At 42.7% G+C, this 26616-nt stretch overlaps 1 protein-coding gene across 1 annotated transcript in view; it reads right to left on the bottom strand.

Annotated features, from left to right (window-relative positions):
• Positions 1 to 15697: 15697 nt before the first annotated feature.
• LOC124613427 (formimidoyltransferase-cyclodeaminase-like) overlaps positions 15698 to 26616 on the bottom strand; it is a 116127-nt gene continuing 105208 nt past the window's right edge. The window contains exons 8-10 of the mRNA XM_047142133.1: positions 20919 to 21080; positions 19827 to 20009; positions 15698 to 16020 (exon numbers count right to left, since the gene is read on the bottom strand). Coding sequence (XP_046998089.1) covers positions 15832 to 16020; positions 19827 to 20009; positions 20919 to 21080 — 534 coding nt within the window. The 3' untranslated portion in view covers positions 15698 to 15831. The remainder of the gene's footprint in view (positions 16021 to 19826; positions 20010 to 20918; positions 21081 to 26616) is intronic.

Genomic DNA, 26616 nt, shown 5'->3' with positions numbered 1-26616 from the left:
TGACATATGAGTAACAAATGGAAGCTGCACAACTCCAGAAGGCACTACCACAGGACTCTCCTCGTCGCCAGTGAGACTGAGCTTAGAGCGTCACATGGGCAACATTTCGCAATCTACGTCCCATGAACGATGCAGCACGAACTGGATAGTTTGCACTTCCCTGATTCCCTGTCCTCTCGCATAATAGCTGTGAGCACTATGGGACTTCTGAGATCCCCTAGAACTCACTACTTAAACCTAACTAACCTAAGGACATCACACACATCCATGCCCGAGGCAAGATTCGAACCTGCGACCGTAGCGGTCGCGCGGTTCCAGACTGTAGCGCCTAGAACTTCTCGCATAATGAGCACCTTCGAATTTCCTACACTTTCCGCACACTGATCACCAGCCACCCTATCGTCTCATCCCTAATCATCTACCTTCATAAAATAGCGCGCTTGTGCTGACTTCGCTCAACCTTGCACCTACACACTCTCTGCTCCCTCTCCCAACGAATCTTTAACCACCTCGCCCTGCCTGTCCACGAATCGCACCCAGAGATCTTTAACGCAACACTCCTTTTCCTGTCAATATCATGACCGTTCTACCTCTCATTTCCCACCCTTCCTTTCACTGAGTTTTGCACTGGATCCTCCTTCCATTCTCTTACCTTTTCCAAAACAGTCTTTCACAAAGACCGTCACCTACTGCTCACGTTGTAGAATTTAGTGCAGTGAAATGAAATATTCCGTTTTTATTACAAAGGGTAGCATCAATTTTTGTATTTTACAAGAGAAAATTATTTTATTTAACATCGTCACCTGCATAATCATCGTTTTTAATACTTTAAAGAAACGTGCACATGTTTTTCATTTCCTTTATTTTTTAAACCTTGCCTGTATCGAGTGAAACAACAAGTTTACAGTTACCAGTTACCATTTAATTTATTACCACAACGCGTTTCGAAAGTTTAAGCCTCAATCGTCAGCTGGATTTATTTGTTTTAATATGACGTGTGTGGTATTTTCGACCTTGAGCTAACCTGTGGCACTTTCCCCAGTGGTCACAGGCTCCTTTCTCTGTCGTACTACGTCCCATGTAAACTGACACACTTTGGGAACAAAGTTGGCGTCTTCGCCATCTTTGTACACAAACTGTGACATTTTATACACGCATTTTATGTATTACGACAGAGAAAGGAGACTGTGATCGCTGGAACTCTGCCATAGGCACACATGATGTCTTCACCATCTTTGCCGGCCGAAATGGCCGTGCGGTTCTAGGCGCTGCAGTCTGGAACCGCGAGACCGCAACGGTCGCAGGTTCGAATCCTGCCTCGGGCATGGATGTCCGTGATGTCCTTAGGTTAGTTAGGTTTAACTAGTTCTAAGTTCTAGGGGACTAATGACCTCCGAAGTTGAGTCCCATAGTGCTCAGAGCCATTTTTCACCATCTTTGTTGACAAAGTGTGACCATTTATATGGTTCATATGACTCTGAGCACTATGGGACTTAACTTCTGAGTTCATCAGTCCCCTAGAACTTAGAACTACTTAAAGCTAACTAACCTAAGGACAACACACACATCCATGCCCGAGGCAGAATACGAACCTGCGACCGTAGCGGTCGACCGTTTATATGTGATGTATTACGATGAAGAAAGGAGCCTGTGACCACAGACAGTGCCCCAGGTTACCCCAACGCCGTAACACAACACACAAATGTCACATTAACACAAATAAATACACATAGTGCTGGGGGTTTCAACCTTTGAAACGCGTTTCGGAAACGAATTAAACAGTGGGTGGTAACGGTAAAGTTGTTGTTTCATCCGGTATCAGTAACATTGATGGTAAAGCTTAAAATGTTTGTGTATGAAACTATTTTATAAATGTTTAGCTACCCACATCTGCTTCACACGGGTAACACTGAGTACCTACGGTAGGACGCCTTGTCTGGTGTAGCGGTAGCGTTATTTATAGGCCACTGTGTAGGGTTACGATAACAGTTTCGGTGCGAGCTGCAGACACTTGCCGGCTGTACGACTCCAGCGCCAGGCCAGCGCGAGTTACATTTTCTGTTTGACCTTTTTCCTTTTTCTGCATTTCCCAGTGTAACTTCACTACCAGGCGCTCTTTGCCATGACACTAGGATGACCTCGATATTGATAAGAAGCGCACCCCATTGGTATAAGCATCCTCTAAGACCCGACACTGGTACGAAACACCTTCTGCTATGCACAATCGATACAGAACACCCCATGCCACATAACACTGATGAGTCTATGTATAAGCGTAAGTAGGCTGTATAGGTTTTTATGTCGGTAACGCCACGTAGCGCTCTGTTTGAAAATCAGTGACAGTGCTGTGTGCAATGTGTTTGGTTGGCATTGTTGGAATATTTGCTATTGTAGTGTTGGGCAGTTGGATGTGAACAGCGCGTAGAGTTTTGCAGTTGGAGGTGAGCTGCCAGCAGTGCTGGATGTGGGGAGAGAGATGGCAGAGTTTTGAGAGCGGGCGATCTGGATGTGTGTACATCAGGAAAAGGAAATTTGTAAGATTGGATGTCATGAACTGTTATATGTATTACGGCTTTTGAACACTATTAAGGTAAATACATTGTTTGTTCTCTATCAAAATCTTTCATTTGCTAACTATGCCTATCAGTAGTTAGTGACTTCAGTAGTTAGAATCTTTTATTTAGCTGGCAGTATTGGCACTCGCTGTATTGCAGTAGTTCGAGTAACGAAGTTTTTTTTGAGGTAACTGATTCATGAAAGGTATAGATTATTGTTAGTCAGGGCCATTCCTTTGTGGGCATTTTTGAAAGCCGGCCGGGGTGGCCGAGCGGTTGTAGGCGCTTCAGTCTGGAACCGCGCGACCGCTACGGTCGCAGGTTCGAATCCTGCCTCGGGCATGGATGTGTGTGATGTCCTTAGGTTAGTTAGGTTGATGTCCTTAGGTTAGTTAGGTTTAAGTATTTCTAAGTTCTAGGCGACTGATGACCTTAGAAGTTAAGTCCCTTAGTGCTCAGAGCCATTTGAACCATTTGATTATTGAAAGTCAGATTGCGTTGCGCTAAAATATTGTGTGTCAGTGTGGTGTTGATCAGAATAAGTAAAGAGAGAAATGTCTGAGTCCGTTCAGTTTTGCTCAGCTGTATTAAAATCAAATAACGTAAGAGGTTTATCAGCACAGTAATTTATAATTTTCCAAAGGGGACGTTTCAATAGCACTGAATTGTCTGCTGACGCAGCAGGAATTATTGGCTCTGTCTTTATAAATTGTTACAGTGCATCAGATGTTACCGGGATTTTTTCGTTGTATTCTACTCTACATTGTCTGTGTGACATCGAAGGTGTAAGAGGTAATTCCGAATTAAACGACGTGCCACTAATACTATATTCAGAACTTTACCGATGTCTACTACCCATACCCACTGTCTTGCATTTATCGACATTTAAAGAAGGCTGACATCGCTATGTCTCGATGTATTACCTAAGACGTCCAGGGTTTCGTGACAGTTGTTCAATGACGATACTTCCTATAGACCTCCACAAAAGGGTTTTCAGCAGACACGTTGAGTCACTCTGCAACACTATTTCCACTGGTCTTTTCTGTACAGAGTATAATGAGGAAACAGACACACGTTACGAGATGATAGTATAGACTATTATATAATCACGCGCTCGGTAATACCCAGCGTGCAGCTGTTAAGAACTAGCGATGTTTACCATGTTGGTCACTTGAATTTCTCCGTTAGATTACTATTTGTGCTGTTGGTTAGAAGAATAGATCTACCAGGGAAACGTGCAGACGAGGGAGGAATTAGTTCCTTGTTCTTTGAATACTTGTGCGAGCGTTAAAGAATACTCTGTGTATCTGCTCCTGTTTGCGACACAGGATGAATCTACACGATGTGCAGAGCGCGCCGAGGAAGACAGTTTATTGTAGTTTTGGGTATGAACTGTAAGGTGGATCAAGTGTACTCTCCTCATTCCTACCTGTTTCAAACAGCCGCATTTAGCAAACGTTTGGTGTAGAGTACATGCATATATGATATTCTCCATTCAGAGTGGTCCATACTATTAGCTCCCCACAAACGTCCATTCACTCCTGAAACTTGGGCATACTGAGAACAAAAACAGAATTCCGATGCTAATTTGGAGAACCCCCGACGCTCTGTTTGTTTCTGAGAAGTTCTCGTCATCGAGGATACAGTTCTAACAGGGCTCTGACTGTATATATTTTCACCAGCCAACCACATATTGGCCATCACATTCTGCATGTTGTCCATCTCAGTCGGCAGCGGGTACAGTCACGACCGTAGTTTGGCAACGTAAGGACATAGGCTCAAACTGTTCGGTTGTGTTCACGATTGGCGAGGTAATGCGTGTAAAAAATAGCACCACACCTAACATACAGTGAATAGTTCGTGCATTACAGCGATGTGAGAAACCGAGCGAGGTGGCTCAGTGGTTAGACACTGGACTCGCATTCGGGAGGACGACGGTTCAATCCCGCGTCCGGCCATCCTGATTTAGGTTTTCCGTGATTTCCCTAAATCGCTCCAGGCCAATGCCGGGATGGTTCCTTTCAAAGGGCACGGCCGACTTCCTTCTTCGTCCTTCCCTAATCCGATGAGACCGATGACCTCGCTGTCTGGTCTCCTTCCCCGAAACAACCAACCAACCGATGTGAGAAGCTGCATTGGACTTCAGCAAGGTTATTTACTGCTGTATCCTGTACACGGGCAACGGCCTTGCCGCAGTGGATACACTGATTCCCTTGAGATCACCGAAGTTAAGCGCTGCCGGGCGTGGCCGGCACTTGGATGGGTGACCATCCAGGCCGCCATGCGCTGTTGCCATTTTTTCGGGGTGCACTCAGCCTCGTGATGCCGATTGAGGAGCTACTCGACCGAATAGTAGCGGCTTCGGTCAAGAATACCATCTTACGACCGGGAGAGTAGTGTGCTGACCCCACACCCCTCCTATCCGCATCCTCCACCGAGGATGACACGGCGGTCGGATGGTCCCGGTAGGCCACTCGTGGCCTGAAGACGGAGTGCTTAAATCCTTTCTTGCAGGGATCCAAAGTGCTGTAACGTTGTAAGACAGCTACCTGAGTACCTTGGCGTTGCCCAGAGATGTATTTATTCCAATCTTCTATTAGTCCATCTCCTCCTTCCCCTTTCCTCTTTGTCCATTTCCTCCTCCTCCCCCCCCTATCAATTTCCTCCTCCACTCTTCTCCCTGTCGATCTTCTCCTCCCTTCTCCGTCCTTCTGCTCTTTCCCCTTCTGTCCATCACCTCCTCCCCCTTCTAAGTCAATCTCCTCCTCTCCATGTATCGCCACTTCACCCCCTCTAAATTCACCTCCTCCTCCCTCTCTTTGTCCACCTCCTCCTCCCCGTCCCTTTGTCCATCTCCTCTTCCCCCCTCTGTGTGCCAGCTGCTGGTAGCCGAGCGGTTCTAGGTGCTTCAGTCTGGAACCGCGCGACCGCTATGGTCGCAGGTTCGAATCCTACCTCAGGCATGGATGTGTGTGATGTCTTTAGGTTAGTTGGGTTTAAGTAGTTCTAAGTTCTAGGGCACTGATGACCTGAGATGTTAAGTCCCATAGTGCTCAGAGTCATTTGAACCCCCTCTGTGTCCATTTCTTCCTCCTCCTCTATCCATCTCCTCTTTCCTTTCTCTGTCCATCTCCTCCTCTCTCTCTACCTCCTCCTCATCCATTTCCCTGTTCATTTAGTTCTCTCCTTCATTCTGTCCATCTCTCCTTTCTCCTTCCCTCTGTCCCTCTCTTCCTACCCCTCTCTGTCCATCTTCTCCTCCCCTCTCGCTGTCCATTACGGCCTTCTACCTCCCTCTGTCCATCTCCTGCTCTTTCCTATCTATGTATAAGTCATCCTATTTCCTTTCTCTGTCCATTTGCTCCCTCCTCTCTATCCGTCTTCTCCTTCCCCCACTCTTTCCATCTCTACTTACTTCCTCTCTCTGTTCATCTTCTCCTCTTTCCTTTCTCTGTCCACCTCTTAATCTTCCCTCTCTCTGTCGATCTTCTCCTCTTCCCTTTCTGTCAATTTCCCCCTCCCCCTATCTGTGTCCATCTCCTGCTTCCCCCTCTGTTTGGCCAACTCCTCCTTCCTCCTTCTCTCTCCAAGTTATCAACCCTAGCCCAATAGGAGTTCACTGATTCTTACCCCTACAGCATTTCTTTCCAGTTAGTAAGTAGTATGTGTACCCAATTTGGTTGAAATGAATCCATAGTTTCCGAGGAACATTTTACCAATGGCTTTGGTCACGTATACAGGTCATACACAGTCTTATATATTCACATGTGTTTAACAAATTTAACTAAGGACAGCAATTAATCGGAAAAACTGTTATTTATTACCAGATCTAGTTTGCGACCTTAACATAGTCATCATCGATACCTTTTCAGAAGAGTCATACAGGTAATCGCTATGCACACAGGCATCCAATGGATTCCACTTTATTTATGTATTGAACACATATTTCTCATGTATCTCTAGCAAATTTCGTCCTGCAGTTTCGTTTCCACGCATCTCAGTGTTTATAGCGTTATATCTCCTAAAATATGCGTTTTCCAATGATATAATTTTCCATTTACATTCTGTATTATACATGAATACTTTCTGCAAAATATGTCGTGAATAAAATTAGTAGTAAAGACGTAATAAGTTATAATGCCATGCCTGATGCAGAAGTTTTACCACATGAACAGCGAATATGTAGTAAGCGATACAGGTTTTTTTCATTCATCGTTTGTGGCGACTGTCAGCGAGAAAAAGTTTCTTAAAGGTTTGCAATTATGTGTAAACTTTGTTGCAAGTCGTGAACACATTAGTGTTAATATTCTCTAATACTGGACGAATAAAATCTCGGTATTTGCCCGTCGTGGGATACACTTAATTTTCATCCCCACCACTTTCTTACGCAGGTGGTTCTTACCCCCACAGGGATTCTTTCCAGACAGTAAGTGATATGTGAACCAAGTTTGACTGAAATAAATCCAGTGGTTTAGGAGGAGATATGGAACATACATACATACATATGTACATACGTATTCACGTCTATCCATTTTTATAATCTGTATGGATGTAGGTAGGCTCAGGGACTGTAGGAAAGGAGTAGCCTGCTCGCATAGCTGATTTAGGAGAGCACTGGGTGACAAAAAATAGGGATCCATGTCGCACCGCCCATCTATCACACTCTCGTAAAGAGCATTTTCAACAAGAACAACACTACTAGTTATAGATACTTGGTCTAGTATGAGGACAACATATTGGGAGATCATACTGTCTTCTGAATACCTTTCATTTGCCTTTATGATTAAAATACAGGACCTGATTTCACAGGTTTGCATCCTCTACAAGAATGGAGACATACACTTGTGGTGAAATTTGACTTACACATAGGGCTATGAATTTTTATCTCCCAAAGAACGATCCGATTTGACTAGCATCCATTAGCATACAGCCTTAGGGTACTTTCAACTACTACGAGTACGTTTAGGATCAATGTTTTCATTTACCTTTCACAAGTGCTGAATGCGTCGTCCTCAGGACGCAGGACGAACATCCACACCATAGTCAAACTCGGCCAATACTTTTGAGAGCATATTCGGAGCTACTGTGTTTACTGCTAGTGGCACTGCTATCACAAGAAAAAAAAATGTTCAAAAGTGTGTGAATTCCTAAGGGACCAAACTGCTGAGGTCATCGTCCCCTAGACTTACACACTACTTAAACTGTTTTATGGTAAGAACAACACACAGACACACACACACACACAGACACACACACATGCCGGAGGGAGGACTCGAAGCTCCGGCGGGAGGGGCCGCGCAATCCGTGACATGGCGCCTCAAGCCGAGCGACCACCCAGCCCGGCCTATCACCGGAGATCTGCGGAATAGAGCACGCTGGACGTTACTTTAAGCTGATGATGTGCTATTGGCCCCTGAAGATAAGACTGACTTGCAACGTCAGGTCCAAGTGTGGATCCTTGTAGAAGTTGTCTACGACTCAAAACAAGGAAAACGTAGTATCTCATCACCGATATAAATGACTTGGATACATTCAGAAACAATAATCGAGACCCCCCAACAGCAAGGGCTTTGAAGCACCTAAGCTCAGTAATTGCTGCTGATGGAAATGTACGTGCAGAACTCTCTAGCCGCCTGAGCTCTAAAGGTCTGTGACGGTTCAAATGGCTCTGAGCACTATGGGACTTAACATCTATGGTCATCAGTCCCCTAGAACTTAGAACTACTTAAACCTAACTAACCTAAGGATATCACACAACACCCAGTCATCACGAGGCAGAGAAAATCCCTGACCCCGCCGGGAAACGAACCCGGGAACCCGGGCGTGGGAAGCGAGAACGCTACCGCACGACAAGGTCTGGACTGGTGTAGTCTGTGACGAGAAGATTCCAGAGAGACTCAGATCGAAATTATACCGATCTGTTCTCGGTTCTATTCCACTGTATCGTGCTGAATGCTGGCCTTCAGTAAAATAAAAGTGGAACAACTACTTGCTGTCATGGAAACAAAGATGCTCAGGTGGATATCTGGATTAACACTGCATGGTCAAGTCACTTATGACGACATTCGTAAGTCATATGTAGTAGCACCAGTAGTAGGCAAGATGTGAGAAAGCCGCCTACAATGGTGCGGGCAAGCCGCAACAACAGCAGCAAAAAGTGTTTGTAGTTCGAAGGTAAACGACGAACGGGCAACAGGATGACGTAGGCCGCGAAGGCTTGACATCCTGCACGAAGATCTCAGACCTGCACGCTGATCAGCCACAATATCGGATAAAATAGCTACAGGGAGCCAAAGCAGCCGACCTCGCCAGCACGGGGATAAACGCTAGGGAAGAGGAAGAAGGTGATATGGGGCGTCACAGTTCACCTGAAAGTGCCCAAAGTAGGGGCAGATGTTACTGCAGATATTCACGTGAAATCATATTAGTTTCATGACTTAACCTCATGTTATAAACAATCAAATCGAACTATGATTGATTCGATATCATAATGCACCTATTGTGCGTCACCATGTGCATTGCATGCTTTGTAAAAAAATCATTTAGAGCACCAATAAAGATGTGCAGATCAAGGGACTTTGGAGATCAATGGTGCAATACGAGAGCCAAACGTTCCTTCGGTGTAGGCTGTGCAATATCGCAACTCTCGACGAGAAGTACACAGCATAGTTGTAACTGAATTGCAGAAACGGAGAGTGCAACACCCCTTTTCTTGCTGTGTTACCGCCACCTCGACTCGACGAACACTGGCTAATAAAAGCATGAGGCGGCTGCACCAGGTAGACCTTCACCGGCAACAACATGACCCAGCAACTTAGATCTAGAGCATAAGCTGATTTGTTAGTGTTGATGTTCGACTTAAAATTTACTCCAAGTTTTTGCCTTCATTCATGTAGAAGGTAGTCTCGTAAAATCAGTTGAATTTGTTTGGAATGCTCCGTATTGAACTAAAGTTGTGTAACTGAACACAAAGGTCGCGAATAACTAGAACTCATTCATGATGGACTTGCGCATTTCTGCCGCCAAGCGTGCAGCCTCGCAGCAAATTCCAGCAGACACGGAGCCAGTGGCCGCTGACCGCTCGCTGCAAGGACGACGGGTTGCGTCAGTCCAGCTGCAGTGAAGACGTCAGCGGGAATCATTAAGTCGTTAGCTTCCAGTACGCAAGCGCGAGTGTGGATCGTGCATAAGTATATTTTCGTGTGGAGACAAAATGACATATGAGACTAACTCGACTACTGTTAGAAGCGACGATAACTTTATGACCACAAAATGGACCTATCCCGCTCGCATTAAAAAAAAAATCTCATACAGTACATACACTACTGCTCATTAAATTTGCTACACCAATAAGAAATGGAGATGATAAACGGGTATTCATTGAACAAATATATTATTCTAGAACTGACATGTGATTACATTTTCACGCAATTTGGGTGCATAGATCCTGAGAAATCAGTACCCAGAACAACCACCTCTGGCCGTAATAACGGCCTTGATACGCCTGGGCATTGAGTCAAACAGACCTTGGATGGTGTGTACAGGTACAGCTGCCCATGCAGCTTCAACACGATACCACAGTTCATCAAGAGTAGTGACTGGCGTATAGTGACGAGCCAGTTGCTCGGCCACCATTGACCAGACGTTTTCAATTGGTGAGAGTTCTGGAGAATCTGCTGGCCAGGGCAGCAGTCGAACATTTTCTGTACCCAGAAAGGCCCGAACAGGACCTGCAAAATGCGGTCGTGCATTATCCTGCTGAAATGTAGCGTTTCACAGGGATAGAATGAAGGGTAGAGCCACGGGTCGTAACACATCTGAAATGTAACGTCTACTGTTCAAAGTGCCGTGAATGCGAACAAGAGGTGACCGAGACGTGTAACCAATGGCACCTCATACCATCACGCCGGGTGATACGCCAGTATGGCGATGACGAACACACGCTTCCAATGTGCGTTCACCGCGGTGTCGCCAAACACGGATGCGACCATCATGATGCTGTAAACAGAACCTGGATTCATCCGAAAAAAATGACATTTTGCCATTCGTGCACCCAGGTTCGTCGTTGAGTACACCATCGCGGGCGCTCCTGTCTGCGATGCAGCGTCAAGGGTAACCGCAGCCACGGTCTCCGAGCTGATAGTCCATGCTGCTGCAAACGTCGTCGAACTGTTCGTGCAGATGGTTGTTGTCTTGCATACGTCCCCATCTGTCGACTCAAGGATCGAGACGTGGCTGCACGATCCGTTACAGCCATGTGGATAAGATGCCTGTCATCTCGACTGCTAGTGATACGAGGCCGTTGGGATCCAGCACGGCGTTCCCTATTACCCTCCTGAAACCACCGATTCCATATTCTGCTAACAGTAATTGGATCTCGACCAACGCGAGCAGCAATGTCGCGATACGATAAACCGCAATCGCGATTGGCTACAATTCGACCTTTATCAAAGTCGGAAACGTGATGGTACGCATTTCTCCTCCTTACACGAGACATCACAGTAACGTTTCACCAGGCAACGCCGGTCAACTGCTGTTTGTGTACGAGTAATTGGTTGGAAACTTTCCTCATGTCAGCACGTTGTAGGTGTCGCCACCGGCGCCAACCTTGTGTGAATGCTCTGAAAAGCTAATCACTTGCATATCACAGCATCTTCTTCCCGTCGGTTAAATTTCGCGTCTGTAGCACATCATCTTCGTGGTGTAGCAATTTTAATGGCCGGTAGTGTAATTAAGAAGTTTTTACGTCTGCCCTTTGAAATTATGTTCTGCCCGTAGTTTATGACAACATAACTCACGATTTCTCAAATATATTTTTAAGCCGCATGGAAAAATTAAGAGGCTGAAGAACTAGTTTGCTAATATACAAAACTAATTACATGCTCTAAGAAAAAAAGTATACGCAATGGAGGAATTATCCGAATGGGACGGGAATCGATAGATGTGATGTGCATGTACAGACAAACAAATGATTACAAGTTCATAAAAGTTGGATGATTTGTTCACGAGAAAGAGCTTCATAAACCGAGCAAATCAATAACGTGTTGGCCCACCTCTGGCCTTTATGCCAGCAGTTATTCAGCTTGCCATTGATTGATAGAATTGTTGGATGTTTCCTCAGGGATAACATGTCAAATTCTGTCCAATTGGCGCGTTAGATCGTCAAAATCCGAGCTGGTTGGAGGGCCCTGCACGTAATACTCCAAACGTTTTCAATTGGTAACAGATCCGGCAACCTTGCTGGCCAAGGGAGCGTTTGGCAAGCACGGAGACAAGCAGTATAAGCTTTCGCCTTGGGCATTAGCTTGCTGAAACGTAAGCCCAGGAGAGCTTGGCACGAAGGTCAACAAAACGGGGCGCATAATTTCGTCCACGTACTGGGGTACTGTGCCGTAAGGGTTCCGCAGATGACAACCAAAGGGAACCTGCTACAAAAGAAATGGCATCCGAGAGCATCACTCCTAGTTGTCGGGCCTTATGGCGGGCCACAGTCAGGCTGGTATCACAACGCTGTTTGGGACGTCTCCAGATACGTCTTCGGCCTGAATTTCGTTGAATAGAGAAGAACTGTCTTCAGTGATGTGTCTCCCTTTGGAATGAGCCACAGGAACACGTAAGGGTTGTCCTCTGCGGAGCCTCATGTTCAAAGATGTGGGCTGAACGTATGCTTCGAAACACTTGTGCCTGCACGAGCATTGCACACTGCCATCAGATCTGCCACAGATCTCCGTCAATGCGACCTTACTGAGCCTGCAACTCTCCAACGTCCACAGTCTTTGATAAGACTTGGATGTCCAGCACCTCATCGCCCGCTCGGGGTTCCACCATCCTTCAACCACTTTTCATAGATACTCATGACACTATTACGCAAACAGACGACTAGTTTCGCTATTTCCGAGATGCTCGTTCTCGTGCTCACCGAATGACATGATCAATGACGACTTCAGCAGGCACAGGGTCAGCGAGATTGGATGTAGATCACTCGAATGGTGTCACCTGTCTTTTGCCAAGGTCGCTTGTCTCAGTGGCTTTCCTCACTAGCTATCGTTGCTAAAATTATTTCCTTTCGTCTCTCTTCCATTTATATAGTTTCCTGGCCGCGTCGGGAATCCGCAACGCCTTCTGGCGTCATTCAGTCTCGCCGAGGTCAGACGTCATAACGTCTTGGCTCATCACATTATTTGAAAACATAAATTTGAACGATTTTTAGGCAGGGGTCTTGCTGTGAACTCAGCTTCCAAGCTATAGACAAATTCTGGCACATTAATTTTTCAGCTTTTAGATATACTATAAAACACGAAGAAATTACTTGAATGGGACGGAAACCGGTAGATGTGATGTGCGTATAGAGACAGACAAATGATTAAAATTTCAGAAAAATTGGGTGATCTGTTCACGAGAAAGAGCTTCACAAATTAAGCAAGTCAATAACACTTTGGCCCACATCTGGCTCTTATGTAAGCAGTTTTTCGCCTTGACACTGGTTGGTACAGTTACTGGATGTGCTCCTGAGGGATATCGTGGCACATTCTGTCTAATTGGTGGGATAGATCGACAAAATCTCGAGCTGGTTTGAGGCTCTGTCCATAATGCTCCAAACCTTCTTAACTGGAGAGGGATCCAGCCACCTCACTGACCAAGGTAGTGCTCGGAAAGCGCGAAAGCAAGCAGGAGGGACTCTCGCTGTGTGCTGAAATGTAGCTCAGGAGGGCTTACCATGAAGGGCGACAAAACGGGGTGTAGAATATCGTCGCCGTACCCTCGAGCTGTAAGGGTGCCGTGGATGAAAACCAGAGGAGTCCTGCTACGAAATTAAATGGCACCCAAGACCATCACTACTGGCTGTCGTACAGTATGGCGAACGACAGTCAGTTCAGTATTCCACCGCTGACCCTGTGCCTGCTGAAGTCGTCATTGATCATGTCATTCGGTGAGCACGAGAACGAGCATCTCGGAAATAGCGAAACTAGTCGTCTGTTTGCGTAATAGTGTCATGAGTATCTATGAAAAGTGGTTGAAGGATGGTGGAACCCCGAGCGGGCGATGAGGTGTTGGACATCCAAGTCTTATCAAAGACTGTGGACGTTGGAGAGTTGCAGGCTCAGTAAGGTCGCATTGGCGGAGATCTGTGGCAGATCTGATGGCAGTGTGCAATGCTCGTGCAGGCACAAGTGTTTCGAAGCATACGTTCAGCCCACATCTTTGAACATGAGGCTCCGCAGAGGACAACCCTTATGTGTTCCTGTGTTGACCGAATGAAATGATCAATGACGGCTTCAGCAGGCACGGAATCAGCGAAATTGAACGTGGATCACTCGAAACGTGTCACCTGGCCGGATGAATCGCGTTTACTGTTACATCAGGTCGATGGTCGTGTCCGTACCTGCTGTGTACAGCTGCTAGAAGGCACAGGCCAATGGGGGCAGTGCTAAGAGGGTTTGCAGGAGATATATGGTAGTAACTGAAGGTTCCACAGCAGCTGCGAATTACACGAACGTCACTGCAGACGAACTGAATCCTACATGCTTCATGTCTTCCCTGACAGTGATAGCATCTGCCACCAGGATAATTGTTCCCATCACAATGCCAGAATCGTCTTACAGTTATTTGAGGGGCATAACAGTGTAACAGTGGACTCATGTGGATGTGTTGGGCACCAAATTCGTCTGATCTGAACCCAGCGGCACATATCTGGATTACTGTTGGGGGTCATCTATGCGCCCGCAAACCACCGACGAGTAACTTATGGGGTATTGCCTGACGTATGCCAGACATCTCGTGCCACATACTTCCGAACTCCTGCCAAAAACTTGTCTACTACTCGCCATGCAAATCGCTGCTATTCTGCGTTCCGGAGGTGGGACAACTCGCTATCAAGCAAGTGGTCATAATGTTTGGCTCATAGTGTATGTACTATGTACATATTGAAATCGAATCACATATGAGGGGCGTTCAATAAGTAATGTAACACAATTTTTTCTCCGCCAGTTTCGATTAAAAAATGCGGAATTTTTTGAAGGACATCATAGAATACTCACACTTCAGCCTCAATAGTTTCATGAAATTTCTATCGGTGACGGCTCAATAAGTAGCCTTCAAAATGGGGTCTGTAACTGAGGTGCGTTCCCAGCAGAGAGCTTTCATTGAGTCTCTTTTGGCAGAAAATCAGGGCATCGCAGATATTTATAGGCACTTTCAGAATGTCTACGGAGACCTGACAGTGAACGAAAGCACGGTGAGTCGTTGTGAGACACGCAACAATGTCGCGCAAACCTGTCCGATCTCGCGCGTGCTGGCTGGCCACAAACAGCTGTTCTGTAGGAACGTGCGGACACTCTCATTTCAGGCGGATGACGGATCACGTTCAAACACGTCGCTGCTCAATTGGACACCTCTGGTGGTAACGTTAACACTTAGTGTACTCAAAGCTGTGTGGCCGCTGGGTTTTTCGTTGCCTAACAGAAGACCATAAAGAGAAACGAGGGACCATCTGTGCGGAGTTGCTTGCGCCTTACATGGATGATGGGGAGATTATTGATGCAGCAAGACGTTGGCTCCGACATCGACCAACAGAGTGGTAGCATGGAGCCATAAAGGCCCTCCCTGTAACGTGGCGTAAGGCCGTCGCATGGAACGGAGTTTATGTTGAAAAATAGGGTTCTGTAGCCAAAAGAGTGGGAAATAATATGGTGTACTGGAATCCTGAATGAAACCAATATGCTTTCAGGAAAAAAGGTGTTGCATTACTTACAGGCTACTGAAGATGCTTTAGAAATAAAAGTAATTGGAACGTATGTAATAAACCTTTAAAAGTACCATACTTCATGTGGCCACAGGCATTGATCACAGGGGTAAATAAAAATAAAACTACAAAGGAGAGTCTGTACTCCTTAGCTTGAATTATATAGTCTCGTGTTTCCTTAATACGAGCAGTATCGTTAAATTTTATCTACACTGCATCTAGTTCAGCATTATCCCGTAAAGATGTATTACATTATAGAAATACTCAGATTCTTGCTAGTATTTATGCCCTTACAAATGTTGTGTAAGTAAGTGTGTAATTTTTCATTACTGGCAAACACCTTTAATCCATAAAATCTTTTAATGAGTAGTTACTCTTACCAAAGAAGGAGGCTGACTGATATGAGGTTATATTTGTTATGTGAAAACGTTTTATTGTCTCTACATGTACATGCAGCTACACTGGGTAGCAGTAATGAAAAACAGACAATACAAAATGTTATCAATATTCCGCATGCTTTACATTTTTTGTGAATTACTCTTCATTCAGTCTGCGCTGCAGGATTTCAAGAACCTTCTGGCAGCCTAATTCTGCTTCAGAGATGGCAGACTTGATAGATTCCAGTGTCTTCGTTTTGAAGCTTTTGTCCTCTATGTTCTTCAGATTAATAGTTACGTTATAGCTGGCTCCTATTATAGCTGTTCTCAAGCACTGCGCTCCAACCTGTTGCGATAAAAACATTTGTAACTCTTTCGCTAAAAGAGCAACATACAGTACTGATTAACTAGGTTAGATGATTCAAAGAGCAGTATACATCAGTTAGACGATAACAGAGACTTATAAAAGGAAAAGGAATTTAACTTGAGGTGGGTAGGTATCAGAGAGAGAGAGAGAGAGAGAGAGAGAGAGAGGCAGAGAGAGAGATGTCTAGAACAATGTGTAATAACCTGGAAAGTGATGGTATTTGCGATTACAGTGTTAGCAACGCTCATATTCATGTGAGTCACACAAAGCAAGTAAAGAGTGATGTGCTTCGATTTTGTAATGAAAGGATAGTTAAAAGTTCAAAAACTTATCTTTAAATTTTCCCATGTTGCACTGTTACCAGTGGGGGATATACCGCGGAGTGACAATTTTATCGGATGAGAGCAGCAAAGATGCATGTAATTTAATCAATACATCATTAAATACGAAACAATCAAATTTGCATACCATATTTAGGTGGCAGAAAGGGGAGGTCTGTCATTACATCATACACAGAGACCTCACATTTCCCCCTTTTCAAAATGGTTCAAATAGCTCTGAGCACTATGGGACTTTACATCTGAGGCCATCAGTCCCCTTGAACTTAGAACTACTTAAACCTAATTAAGGACATCACACACATCTATGCCTGAGGCAGGATTCGAACGTGCGACCGTAGCAGTCGCGCGGTTCCGGATTGAAGTACCTAGAAGCGTTCGGCCAAAGGGGCCGACTCCCCCCCCCCCCCCCTCCCTTTTTCATGATTGGCGAGAAGCTGTCAAATGGTGAGAAGAGAAGAGACAATCAAAATACTGGATATATCATCAGTGCATGTTTTAATGAAAGATGGTGCCGTTTCGTGTCTAGAGGTTACATGTCTCTTGTTGGCTCCACACAGCACTTAGATGTGGTACCTTAGGCGCTCAAGGTAATCTTGGCTAATTCTGCACTATACTGCAACCCTCTGGAAACTGTAATGGCTGCACGCACATAGTTTCCCTACACCCATATTCTCCAAGCCAGTGACAAGTGCGTGGCGGAGGTTTCATCCAACTCTACCCGTTATTAGGGCTTCTTCCAGTTCCATTCACGTACGGATCGCGGAGTGAATGATTGTTTAAACGCCTCTGTCCGCGCTGTAATTACTCTCATCCTCACGATCCTGGCGGCAGCGATGTGTAGGGGTTGTAGTACACTCCTGTGTTTATCCCTTAAAGTCAGTTCTTCGAATTTTGGTAGTAGCCTTTCTCGGTATAGTTTACGTCCGTTTTCAAGAATCTGCCATTTCAGTTTTCTCAGCATTTCCGTGACATTCTTCCATGGTCCAAACAAACCTCTAACCATTCGTGCAGCTCTTTTTTATGTACGTTCCATATCCCCCGTTAGTTCTGTCTGGTATGGGTCCTACGCATTTGAGTACTATTCTGGGATGTGTCGCACGAGTGTTACCTTATCAATCTCCTTTGTAGACTGACTGCGTTCTGCTTTATCTACGACTGAGTCTATGTAAGCGCTCCATTTCATATCTCCATAATCTGTTAATCAGGTGATTATAAGTTGGTAGGTTCCAACTGAAACTTACTAATATTGTATTCAAGGAATACTAATTTTTATTTTTCGTTTTGTGACATGCACAGTTTTACATTTGTGAATATTTCAAGCAAGATGCCAAACTTTGTACCACTTTGAAAGCTTATCCAGATCCAAATGAATATATTTGCACCTTTTTATAGACAGTACTTCGTTGTAGATAGCTGCATCATCTGCTAAAATTTTGAGATAACTATTCATATTGTTCCGCAAGATCACTTCTACACATTCGCTGAATCTCTATCCAGGATAACAAGCTGTGTCCTCCCTGTCTTTTTGCCCCCTTTGATCATATTGTTGATAATAAGCGTAGATGCGTTATTAAGTCAAATACTTTTCGGAAATAGCGGTATGCTGCATCTGTTTGATTGACTTGATCCAACGTTTTCAGTATGCCACATGAGAAAAGTGCTGGTTGGGATTCATATAATCGAATTTTTCGGAATCCACGCTCGTTGGCGCGAGAAGATCATTCTGTTTGAAACACCTCATTATGTTTCGGCTCAGAATTTGTTTCAAGATTCTGCAACAAACGGGTGTCTAGCGTACTGGACGGTAGTTATGTGGATCACTTCTGCTATCCTGTGTTTTGTTCTGCTACTGGACACGGTTGTTTGTTCGAGGGATCTACGGAATATTATGACTAAAGGAGATTTTGTATAAGTCTAATGGAAATTCCATTGAGTCCTGGGATTCCGTTCAGTTTTGGCGATTTTAGCTACATATCACTCCTTTTTGCATGTGCTGCGAGAATTAAATAGGACCAATATTCCTGATTTTTCTTTTGTAAAGGAGCATTTGAACACGGCGTCCAGCATTTCTGCTTTTGCTTTACATCTCATTTCAGCTCCTGTTTCGTCCATGAGCGTCTAGAAACTAACTTTTCCTGGCATTGACAGTCTTTACACACGACCAGAATTTCTTTGGTCTTTGCACGGGATCCGTCGATACTATTCTGTTACGATAATCCTGACATCCGAATGCATTTCATTCACATCTATTTTAGTCCTACGCTTTGTTTAACACCTACTACAGTTTCGCTGTTTCTCACTGCAGTAACTCCTGTAAAAATGTGAAAATTGGCCTTCGGAACATAGGGTCATACATGCTGCGGAAGTCATCCACCAGTAGTCACGGCAATTAAATTTTCGAGTCATGGTCTTCGAAGCATTAAGATAGTTCGTTCTTGTGGTGCAATATGTGTTCTCTAAATCTCATACAGGCCTTTGTTAAGTGTATCTGCGGCACTCCACTTCTCACGAAACAAACAACCTTTCCTGTCCGTGTTGTCAGTTGTTTGGCAAAAATCCCAACAAGAAAGATAATTACTACTAATTTATTTTTATATAGTAATAGGACCCACGTCAACATTTTCTCTTCAGTGTCTTGTACAACAATACGCACAGCAATAACTACTGGTGCTAGGGCGTGCTGAAGAGTAATACTTCCGAATTTTAAGAGTAATACTTCCGAATTTTTTATTTTGTGCTCTATATCGATTGAGGTATTACATGTCGTGCATATCACTCCGTCGACTTTCGCTCTTCGCTGATGCAAGTTGCAACCCTCTGTCGCTAGAGGGCTCAGAATTCTAGCGTGTAACATGGCGGTGTGTAACGTAACTATGTCGGTGCGTGAGGAACAGCTAGCTGTAATCAAGTTTCTAACCACAGAAGAGTTCGTCTGCACACGGAGCACCCTCTTCTTCTATATAACAGTGCCAGACTACACTCGAACACTGTGACATCTGCAACATTCCGACGCCTTGGGTCCAATGTCATCGATCACCTTCCATACAATTCCGTCACGCTCCATCAGATTTTCGTCTGTTTCCACAACTTAAAGAACACCTTCGAGGACTTCACTTTCATAATGATGAAGCGATGCAACCTCGTGTGAGGTTGTAGCTCCGTCGAAAAAGTCAAACATTCTGCAATGACGGAATCAACAAACTGGTCTTTCGGTGGGAGCAATGTGTTCGTCGCCAGAACGACCACGTTGTGAAATAAATAGGTATATTTGAAGAATGAAGATGTAGAATGTTAATAAAGTTTATTTTATTTAAAAAGCTTTAAGAGTTTTCACGTAAAAAGTTCAGAGACTTTACTTTTCAGGACGCCCTCGTATTCTGCAGCAACGAAGTTTATCAGTAACATTTAAATACTTGAACTTAACAATTTAAGTCTTAGGTTCACCTGTAAGTCTGATATTGTCGTAGAGTTTCCAACTTCAGCCAAGTCCGCAAATGAAGTCCACAGGCTGTTAGCATTTTGTATTAATATCTGAGGAATTTCAATGGCTTTCATTAGCCCTTTTTGCATAGCTGCTGTTCTTGCTTGAGCTTCCTCTTCCGTTCTCTTAGGCATTTTTAAAGCCTCCTGGAAAACAAATGTTCTCTATTAATGTGTGTAAAGAATCTAAGTCTTCACAATATACATGAATATTATAGGCAATTCATTTACTTTTTGGTGATGTTAAGAGACAGATATTTGCAACTAATTTATCCAATACTGCAAATTATTAACATCCCTGCAAAGTTTTATTTCATTGTACCTAGCAGGAAATTTGTTGGTAACAATTTTCTTTAAAAAGCATCAACATATTCAAGTAAATATTAAGTTACTGGTACCAGTAAAAGGATTGTACATGTTTCCAATGTAAGTGAGAAAAAACAGCTTTTTTCAAGGTGAGGTGTATATTGTGACAGTTAACTACAGGTCTACATCTAGCTAAAAACTAATACACAGCTCTTTAAAGCAAAATAAAGTGCAAATGCCTTTGAAAATAACCAAAGAAAAGATTTTACTTTACTCTGTAACAAATTGATTACGTATAATGCCAAACATTAGCCTACAAAATATGCAGAGTATTACTATATGAAATTAGGAGTGTAATATTTATTGTTCTGACATATTAACTAGAAGAATATAAAACTATTTTTTGCTGATTGTGTCCCATAGCTTTGATAAATTGTAGAACAGCCACCATATAATACAGTAAGCTGCTTTTAAATTACGCTCCAATTACATTAAAGAAAAATAGAATAGTAGCCTATGATGTTACATGATGTAATTTCTGCAATTAAGAATTTCCTTGCTGCTCGAAGTATGCAACTACTGTGTCATAGTTGCAGAATATGACATAGATTCTACATGAGAGTTTAGTGTCTATTGGAAAGTGTGTTACGTATAACATGCAATAAGTGACATGAACACTGATGTTGGTTGTATTCAAATTCATTGTTTAATAATGTGTCATGCATATCTGCATGGGCACATTTACATTACCATGTAGGTGTCAAAAGCCTGGCTGTCCTTGTCAATAAGGGTAACAAATCCTTCAATGGATGCATGTATTGTTGGAACAATCTTCCTTATTTCTGCATCTACAGCTTCAAATTGTCGCTTTCCATATGTTAGTTGACCAACCATAGTTCCTAAGCCAGCAGCCTGTGTGATAAAAACATGAGAATACTAAAAATTAAAAAACATTTTCTAATCTAAATTGTATACTTCAATATTTCATCTTAAGATTTTTTTTTCTTTTTACAATTAGGCCCTATTAGCTGCAAAACATAGTGTTGTGCAGGTCAGAATAGACAGCACAATTGATGGCATGAAAACCATTCTCCCTGTCATTTATATACCGATGTATGTTTCATTAAACATATGATCTATGTGGTGTATACTAAAATAATTAATCAACGATGCAAAAAAATATTATTTAAATAAAGCAGCTCAGAGCCAAAAGTTACTTGATTTAATAAGAAATGTAATTTTTTATTAATACACGTTTATATTTTCATTTTTTTACACTTGCTTATATACTATACTTGTACTTTTATTGTTGAGGCTATAAATGAACAACATTTGAGGTGATCCAACTCATGAGCACGTGACGTACAAGAAGCCCTGTGAAAAACAATCACATATAATCAGTCATATCTGGTGCCATTCCGATCATATAACTGAACAGTTCTGCTGGTGGTGCTTGTAACGCTATATCCCTGATACAGCACATGTCTAGAGCTTCGCCTTTAAATTTATTTTGCGCAGCGGTATTTGCAAGTCTTTTCCATTTTTCCGATGACGAAATTTGGATGTTCATTGTATTTTTTCATGGAATCTTAACGGAACGCCTGAAGTTCATAACGGTAATTTCTATGTACCGTAAATCATTGATTTTCACGCAGAGTGGTCATTCTTGCTCTGTCTCGTTTATCTCGCATTTGACGGTGATTAACTGGTTCACGGTTTGTAAGTGAACTTAGTATAATTCGCACCTCTTCCTTAATGTTCACTATTTGTTCGTCACTTCGCCTTTCTATTACAGTATTTGTTGAACTCCTTCTTACAGTATTTGTTGGACTCCTAGAATTTTCATAAATCGTCTTTCCATTTCTTCTTCTGTTTTGTTTCTACATGCATCTTTTCTTCTTTGCGAATTCACATAAGATTGTGTAAACACTTTTGTCGACACACTTTAGCTTTTGAACATCCAAAATATTTTTTTTCGAAAAGCTTTACTATTTTAATATTAACTTTTTACTTTCTGTTATTTTTCTCTTTGATCTTCTCTTGATCGCTGTTAAAATGTGATCGACGAAAACCTGCTGAACTGAGATTTATATCGCCGATCGAAATTTGGTATATTCTGTTTAGATATTGTATAACATTCAAGTGTATTCGAGTCCGGAAATTGAAGAAATTTCTCGAGAATTTAGCCTTATGCATATTCGAGAATGGATATCTAATTTTTTTGAATATTTTAGAATTTTCTGTGAGATTAAATTTTGGAACTTTCTAGAAAATTCTAAAAGAATTTAAAAAATTGTGAAAGATTTAAGCTGTAACTTTTAAATATTTCTACATCTGCATCTACATGAATACTCTACAAATCACATTTGAGTGCCAGGCAGAGGGTTCATCGAACCACCTTCACAATTCTCTATTATTCCAATCTCGTAAAGCGCGCGGAAAGAACGAACACCTATATCTTTCCGTACGAGCTTTGATATCCCTTATTCTATCACGGGGATCATTTCTCCCTATGTAGGTCGGAGGAGAAAGTTGGTGATTGGAATTTCATGAGAAGATTCCGTCGCAACGAAAAACGCCTTTCTTTTAATGATGTCCACCCCAAATCCTGTATCATTTAAATATTCTCTCCCCTATATCGCAATAATACAAAATGTGCTGCCCTTCTTTGAACTTTCTCGATGTACCCCGTCAATCCTATCTGGTAAGGATCCCACACCGCGCAGCAGTGTTCTAAAAGAGGACGGACAAGCGTAGTGAAGGCAGTCTCCTTAGTAGATCTGTTACATTTTCTAAGTGTCCTGCCAATAAAACGCAGTCTTTGGTTAGCCTTTCCCACAACATTTTATGTGTGTTCCTTCCAATTTAGCTATATAATTCTATTCATAGGTGTTTTTGATAGTTATGGTTATTAATAATTATTGATAATAATGTTATTTTCGGCGCTACAGATAAACACGAGTGTGAGAAAACGACATTTGCCACCCAGAGTCACCCATTTCCACCCACCACGACGTAACTCCCTTCCTAATAGCAGGAGGGCAAGAGCTGTCTACCATCACCACAACAGCGAGAGGGTGAAAGTGAGTGGTCATGGAGAAAAGTGTGTCTTTACATGCACACGCTTGCCTTTTATTCGTATATATTGATATACTGATTAACCGCAGAAATAACAGAATTTCAAAATAACCTAAATCGTTAATGTTGCAATAGCTCGCCTTTCAGGAAAGGTCTGGCAAAATATAGAGGAGCAAATGATCTTTTAGAAGTATGTGATATTATGAATATTTTGTGCTTCCTTGAAAAGATTGCAATCCTTTTCCTGGGCTTTGCCCTGTACTCACGGGGTCAGCATATTAACTTCGGTATTTGGCAGTGTTAGTGGCAGAGGGTGACGGCCTACCCCTCCAGTCGCCACCTCTTCTCTCTCCCCTCTACCGGAATTGGTGTACCCCCACTGTCAGCGTCTGGTGTTATCCTATGGACGATTTTTAATCGTTTGCGTACCATACAACTGAATCGAGACATGTGTACCAGCCTGGTATTCACCTAGTCGAATGTGGGAGGCCGCCTAAAAGCCACATAAAGCCACATAGGTGCCCCTCCCCGAACCCCGGAAACGGCGTGCTAGCGCGCGCAACCATCGGGTCAAGTCTTCGTTTTTAGGGCATTTATGTTGACCATAATCATTACAGTCATTGGCTCTGAAGAGAGAAAGAGTCCACAATTCTTGTTCAAGCTAAATATAAGAAATCTAAAAAAATGTAACTATTACCATAAATAGGGATCGCAGTAATTTATCGCTCCAGCTTTTACAAATGGATTAGGTTGTTGTGGTCATAAGCCCGAAGACTGGTTTGATGCAGCTCTCCATGCTTCTCTATCCTGTGCAGCCCCCTTCATCTCCGAGTAACTGCTGCAGCCTACATCCTTCTGAATCTGCTTACTATATTCATCTCTTGCTCTTCCTCTACGATTTTTATCCCCACACTCCCCTCCAGTACTAAATTAGTGACCCCTCGATGTCTTAGATGGGTCCTACCAACCGCTCCATTCTTCTAGTCAGGTTGTGCCACAAATTTCTTTGTTCCCCAGGTCGGTTCAGTACGTCCTGATTAGTTACGTGATCTAGCCATGTAATCTTTAGAATTCTTCTGTAGCACCACATTTCAAAAGCTGCTATTTTCTTCTTGTCGAAACTGTTTATCGTCCATGTTTCAAATAGTTCAAATGGTTCTAAGCGCTATGGGACCTAACATCTAAGGTCATCAGTCTCCTAGACTTAGAACTACTTAAACCTAACTAACCTAAGTACATCACACACATCCATGCCGGAGGCAGGATTCGAAACTGTGACTGTAGCAGCAGCGCGGTTCCGGAATGAAGCGCCTAGAACCGCTCGGGCACAGCAGCCGGCGTCCATGTTTCACTTTCGTATATGGTTACACTCAATACAATTTTTTTCAGAAAAGGCTTTCTGACTCTTAAATCTATACTCGACGCTAGCAATTTTCTCTTCTTCAGAAACGATTTTATTGCCGTTGCCAGTGTACATCATCAATTATTTTGCTGCGCAAATAGCAAAACCCATCTACTAACTGATTTAATTCAGTCATCAACAAACCTCAAAGTTCATATTTCTTCTCCGTGAACTTTAATTCCTACTCCAAATTTTTCTTTTGTTTGCTTTATTGCTTGCTCATTGCACAGATTGAATACCATAAGGATTGGCGAAACCTTGTCGCACTCCCTTCTCAACCACTTCCATAGCCCTCGACTCTCACAACTGCCATCTGGTTTCTGCACAAGTTGTAAATAGCCTTTCGATCCTTGCATTTTACTCCTGCAACCCTCAGAATTTCAAAGAGACTATTCCAATCAACATTGTCAAAAGTTTTCTCTAAATCTACAAATGCTGTAAACGTAGGTTTGACTTTTCTTAACCCGTCTTATGAGAGAAGTCGTCGGGTCAGTATTGACTCGCATGTTCCTACATTTCTCGAATCGAAACTGGTCTTGCCCAAGGGCGGCTTCTATAAGTTTTTCCATTCTTCTGTAAGAATTATTTTGCAACCTTGACTTATTAAACTGATAATTCGTTAATATTCACATCTATTGGCACATGATTTCTTTCGAATTGGGTTTATTATATTCTTCTTGAAGTTTGAGGATATTTCGCCTGTCTCATGTATCTTGTTCACCAGATGAAAGAGTTTTGTCATGTCTGTCTTTCCCAAGTCTATCAGCAGTTCTAACGGAATGTTCTCTACTCCGGGGCCTTGTTTCGATTTAGTCTTTCAGCGCTCTTTCAAATTTTTTCGCAGTATCATATCTCCCATCTCATCTTCATCAGGAAACAAAGGGGTGTTATTAGGAAAAAGACATGTATTAAGCTATCAGGCATAATCCAACTGGGAACTAATTACATGTGGGGTCCCACAAGCTTCCATTTTAGGGCCCTTACTTTTTCTTGTGTATATCAATGACCTTTCATCAGTAACATTATCAGATGCCAAGTTCGTTTTGTTTGCTGATGATACAAACATTGCAATAAATAGCAAATCAAGTGTAGTCTTAGAAAGATCGGCTCATAAAATATTTGTGGACATTAATCACTGGTTCCTAGCCAATTCTTTGTGACTAAACTTTGAAAAAACACACTACATGCACTTCAGAACTTTTAAGGGGTGTCCCACGAGTATATGCCTAACATACAATAACAAGCACATAGAAGAAGTGGACAGTGTTAAATTCTTGGGATTACAGCTTGATAATAAATTCAACTGGGAGGACCACACCACAGAACTGCTGAAGTGTCTTAACAAATCTCTATTTGCAATGCGAATTCTGTCAGACATAGGGGATATAAAAATGAAAAAGCTGGCATACTTTGCTTACTTTCATTTCATAATGTCATATGGGATTATTTTTGGGGGTAATTCATCAAGCCAAGCTAAAGTTTTCAGGACACAAAAACGTGCAACAAGAGATATATGTGGTGTGAACTCAAAAACATCCTACAGAAGCCTGCTTAGGGAACTAGGGATACTAACTACTGCTTCCCAATATATTTATTCCTTAATGAAATTTGTCATTTAAAATACATGACTTTTTCAAACCAACAGCTCAAGTCATGGAATCAATACTAGAAATAAGAATAATCTTCACAAGGATTTAAAGTCACTTACTCCTCTTGTAGAAAAAGGTGTGCATTATTCAGGAACACACATTTTCAATAACTTGCGAGCAGCCATAAAAAGTTTAACAACCAATGAAATTCAGTTTAAGAAAAGCCTAAAGGATTTATTGACAGCCAACTCCTTCTACTCCATTGATGAATTTCTCAGTAGGACCAACTGATTTATATATACATACATACATACATACATATATATATATATATATATATATATATATATATATATATAATATAATATAACCTCTGCAC

The sequence above is a fragment of the Schistocerca americana genome, chromosome 1 (genome assembly GCF_021461395.2).
Source record: "Schistocerca americana isolate TAMUIC-IGC-003095 chromosome 1, iqSchAmer2.1, whole genome shotgun sequence".
In the NCBI taxonomy this organism is placed as follows: Eukaryota; Metazoa; Arthropoda; class Insecta; order Orthoptera; family Acrididae; genus Schistocerca; species Schistocerca americana.
This window is presented reverse-complemented; position numbering and strand designations above follow the sequence as displayed.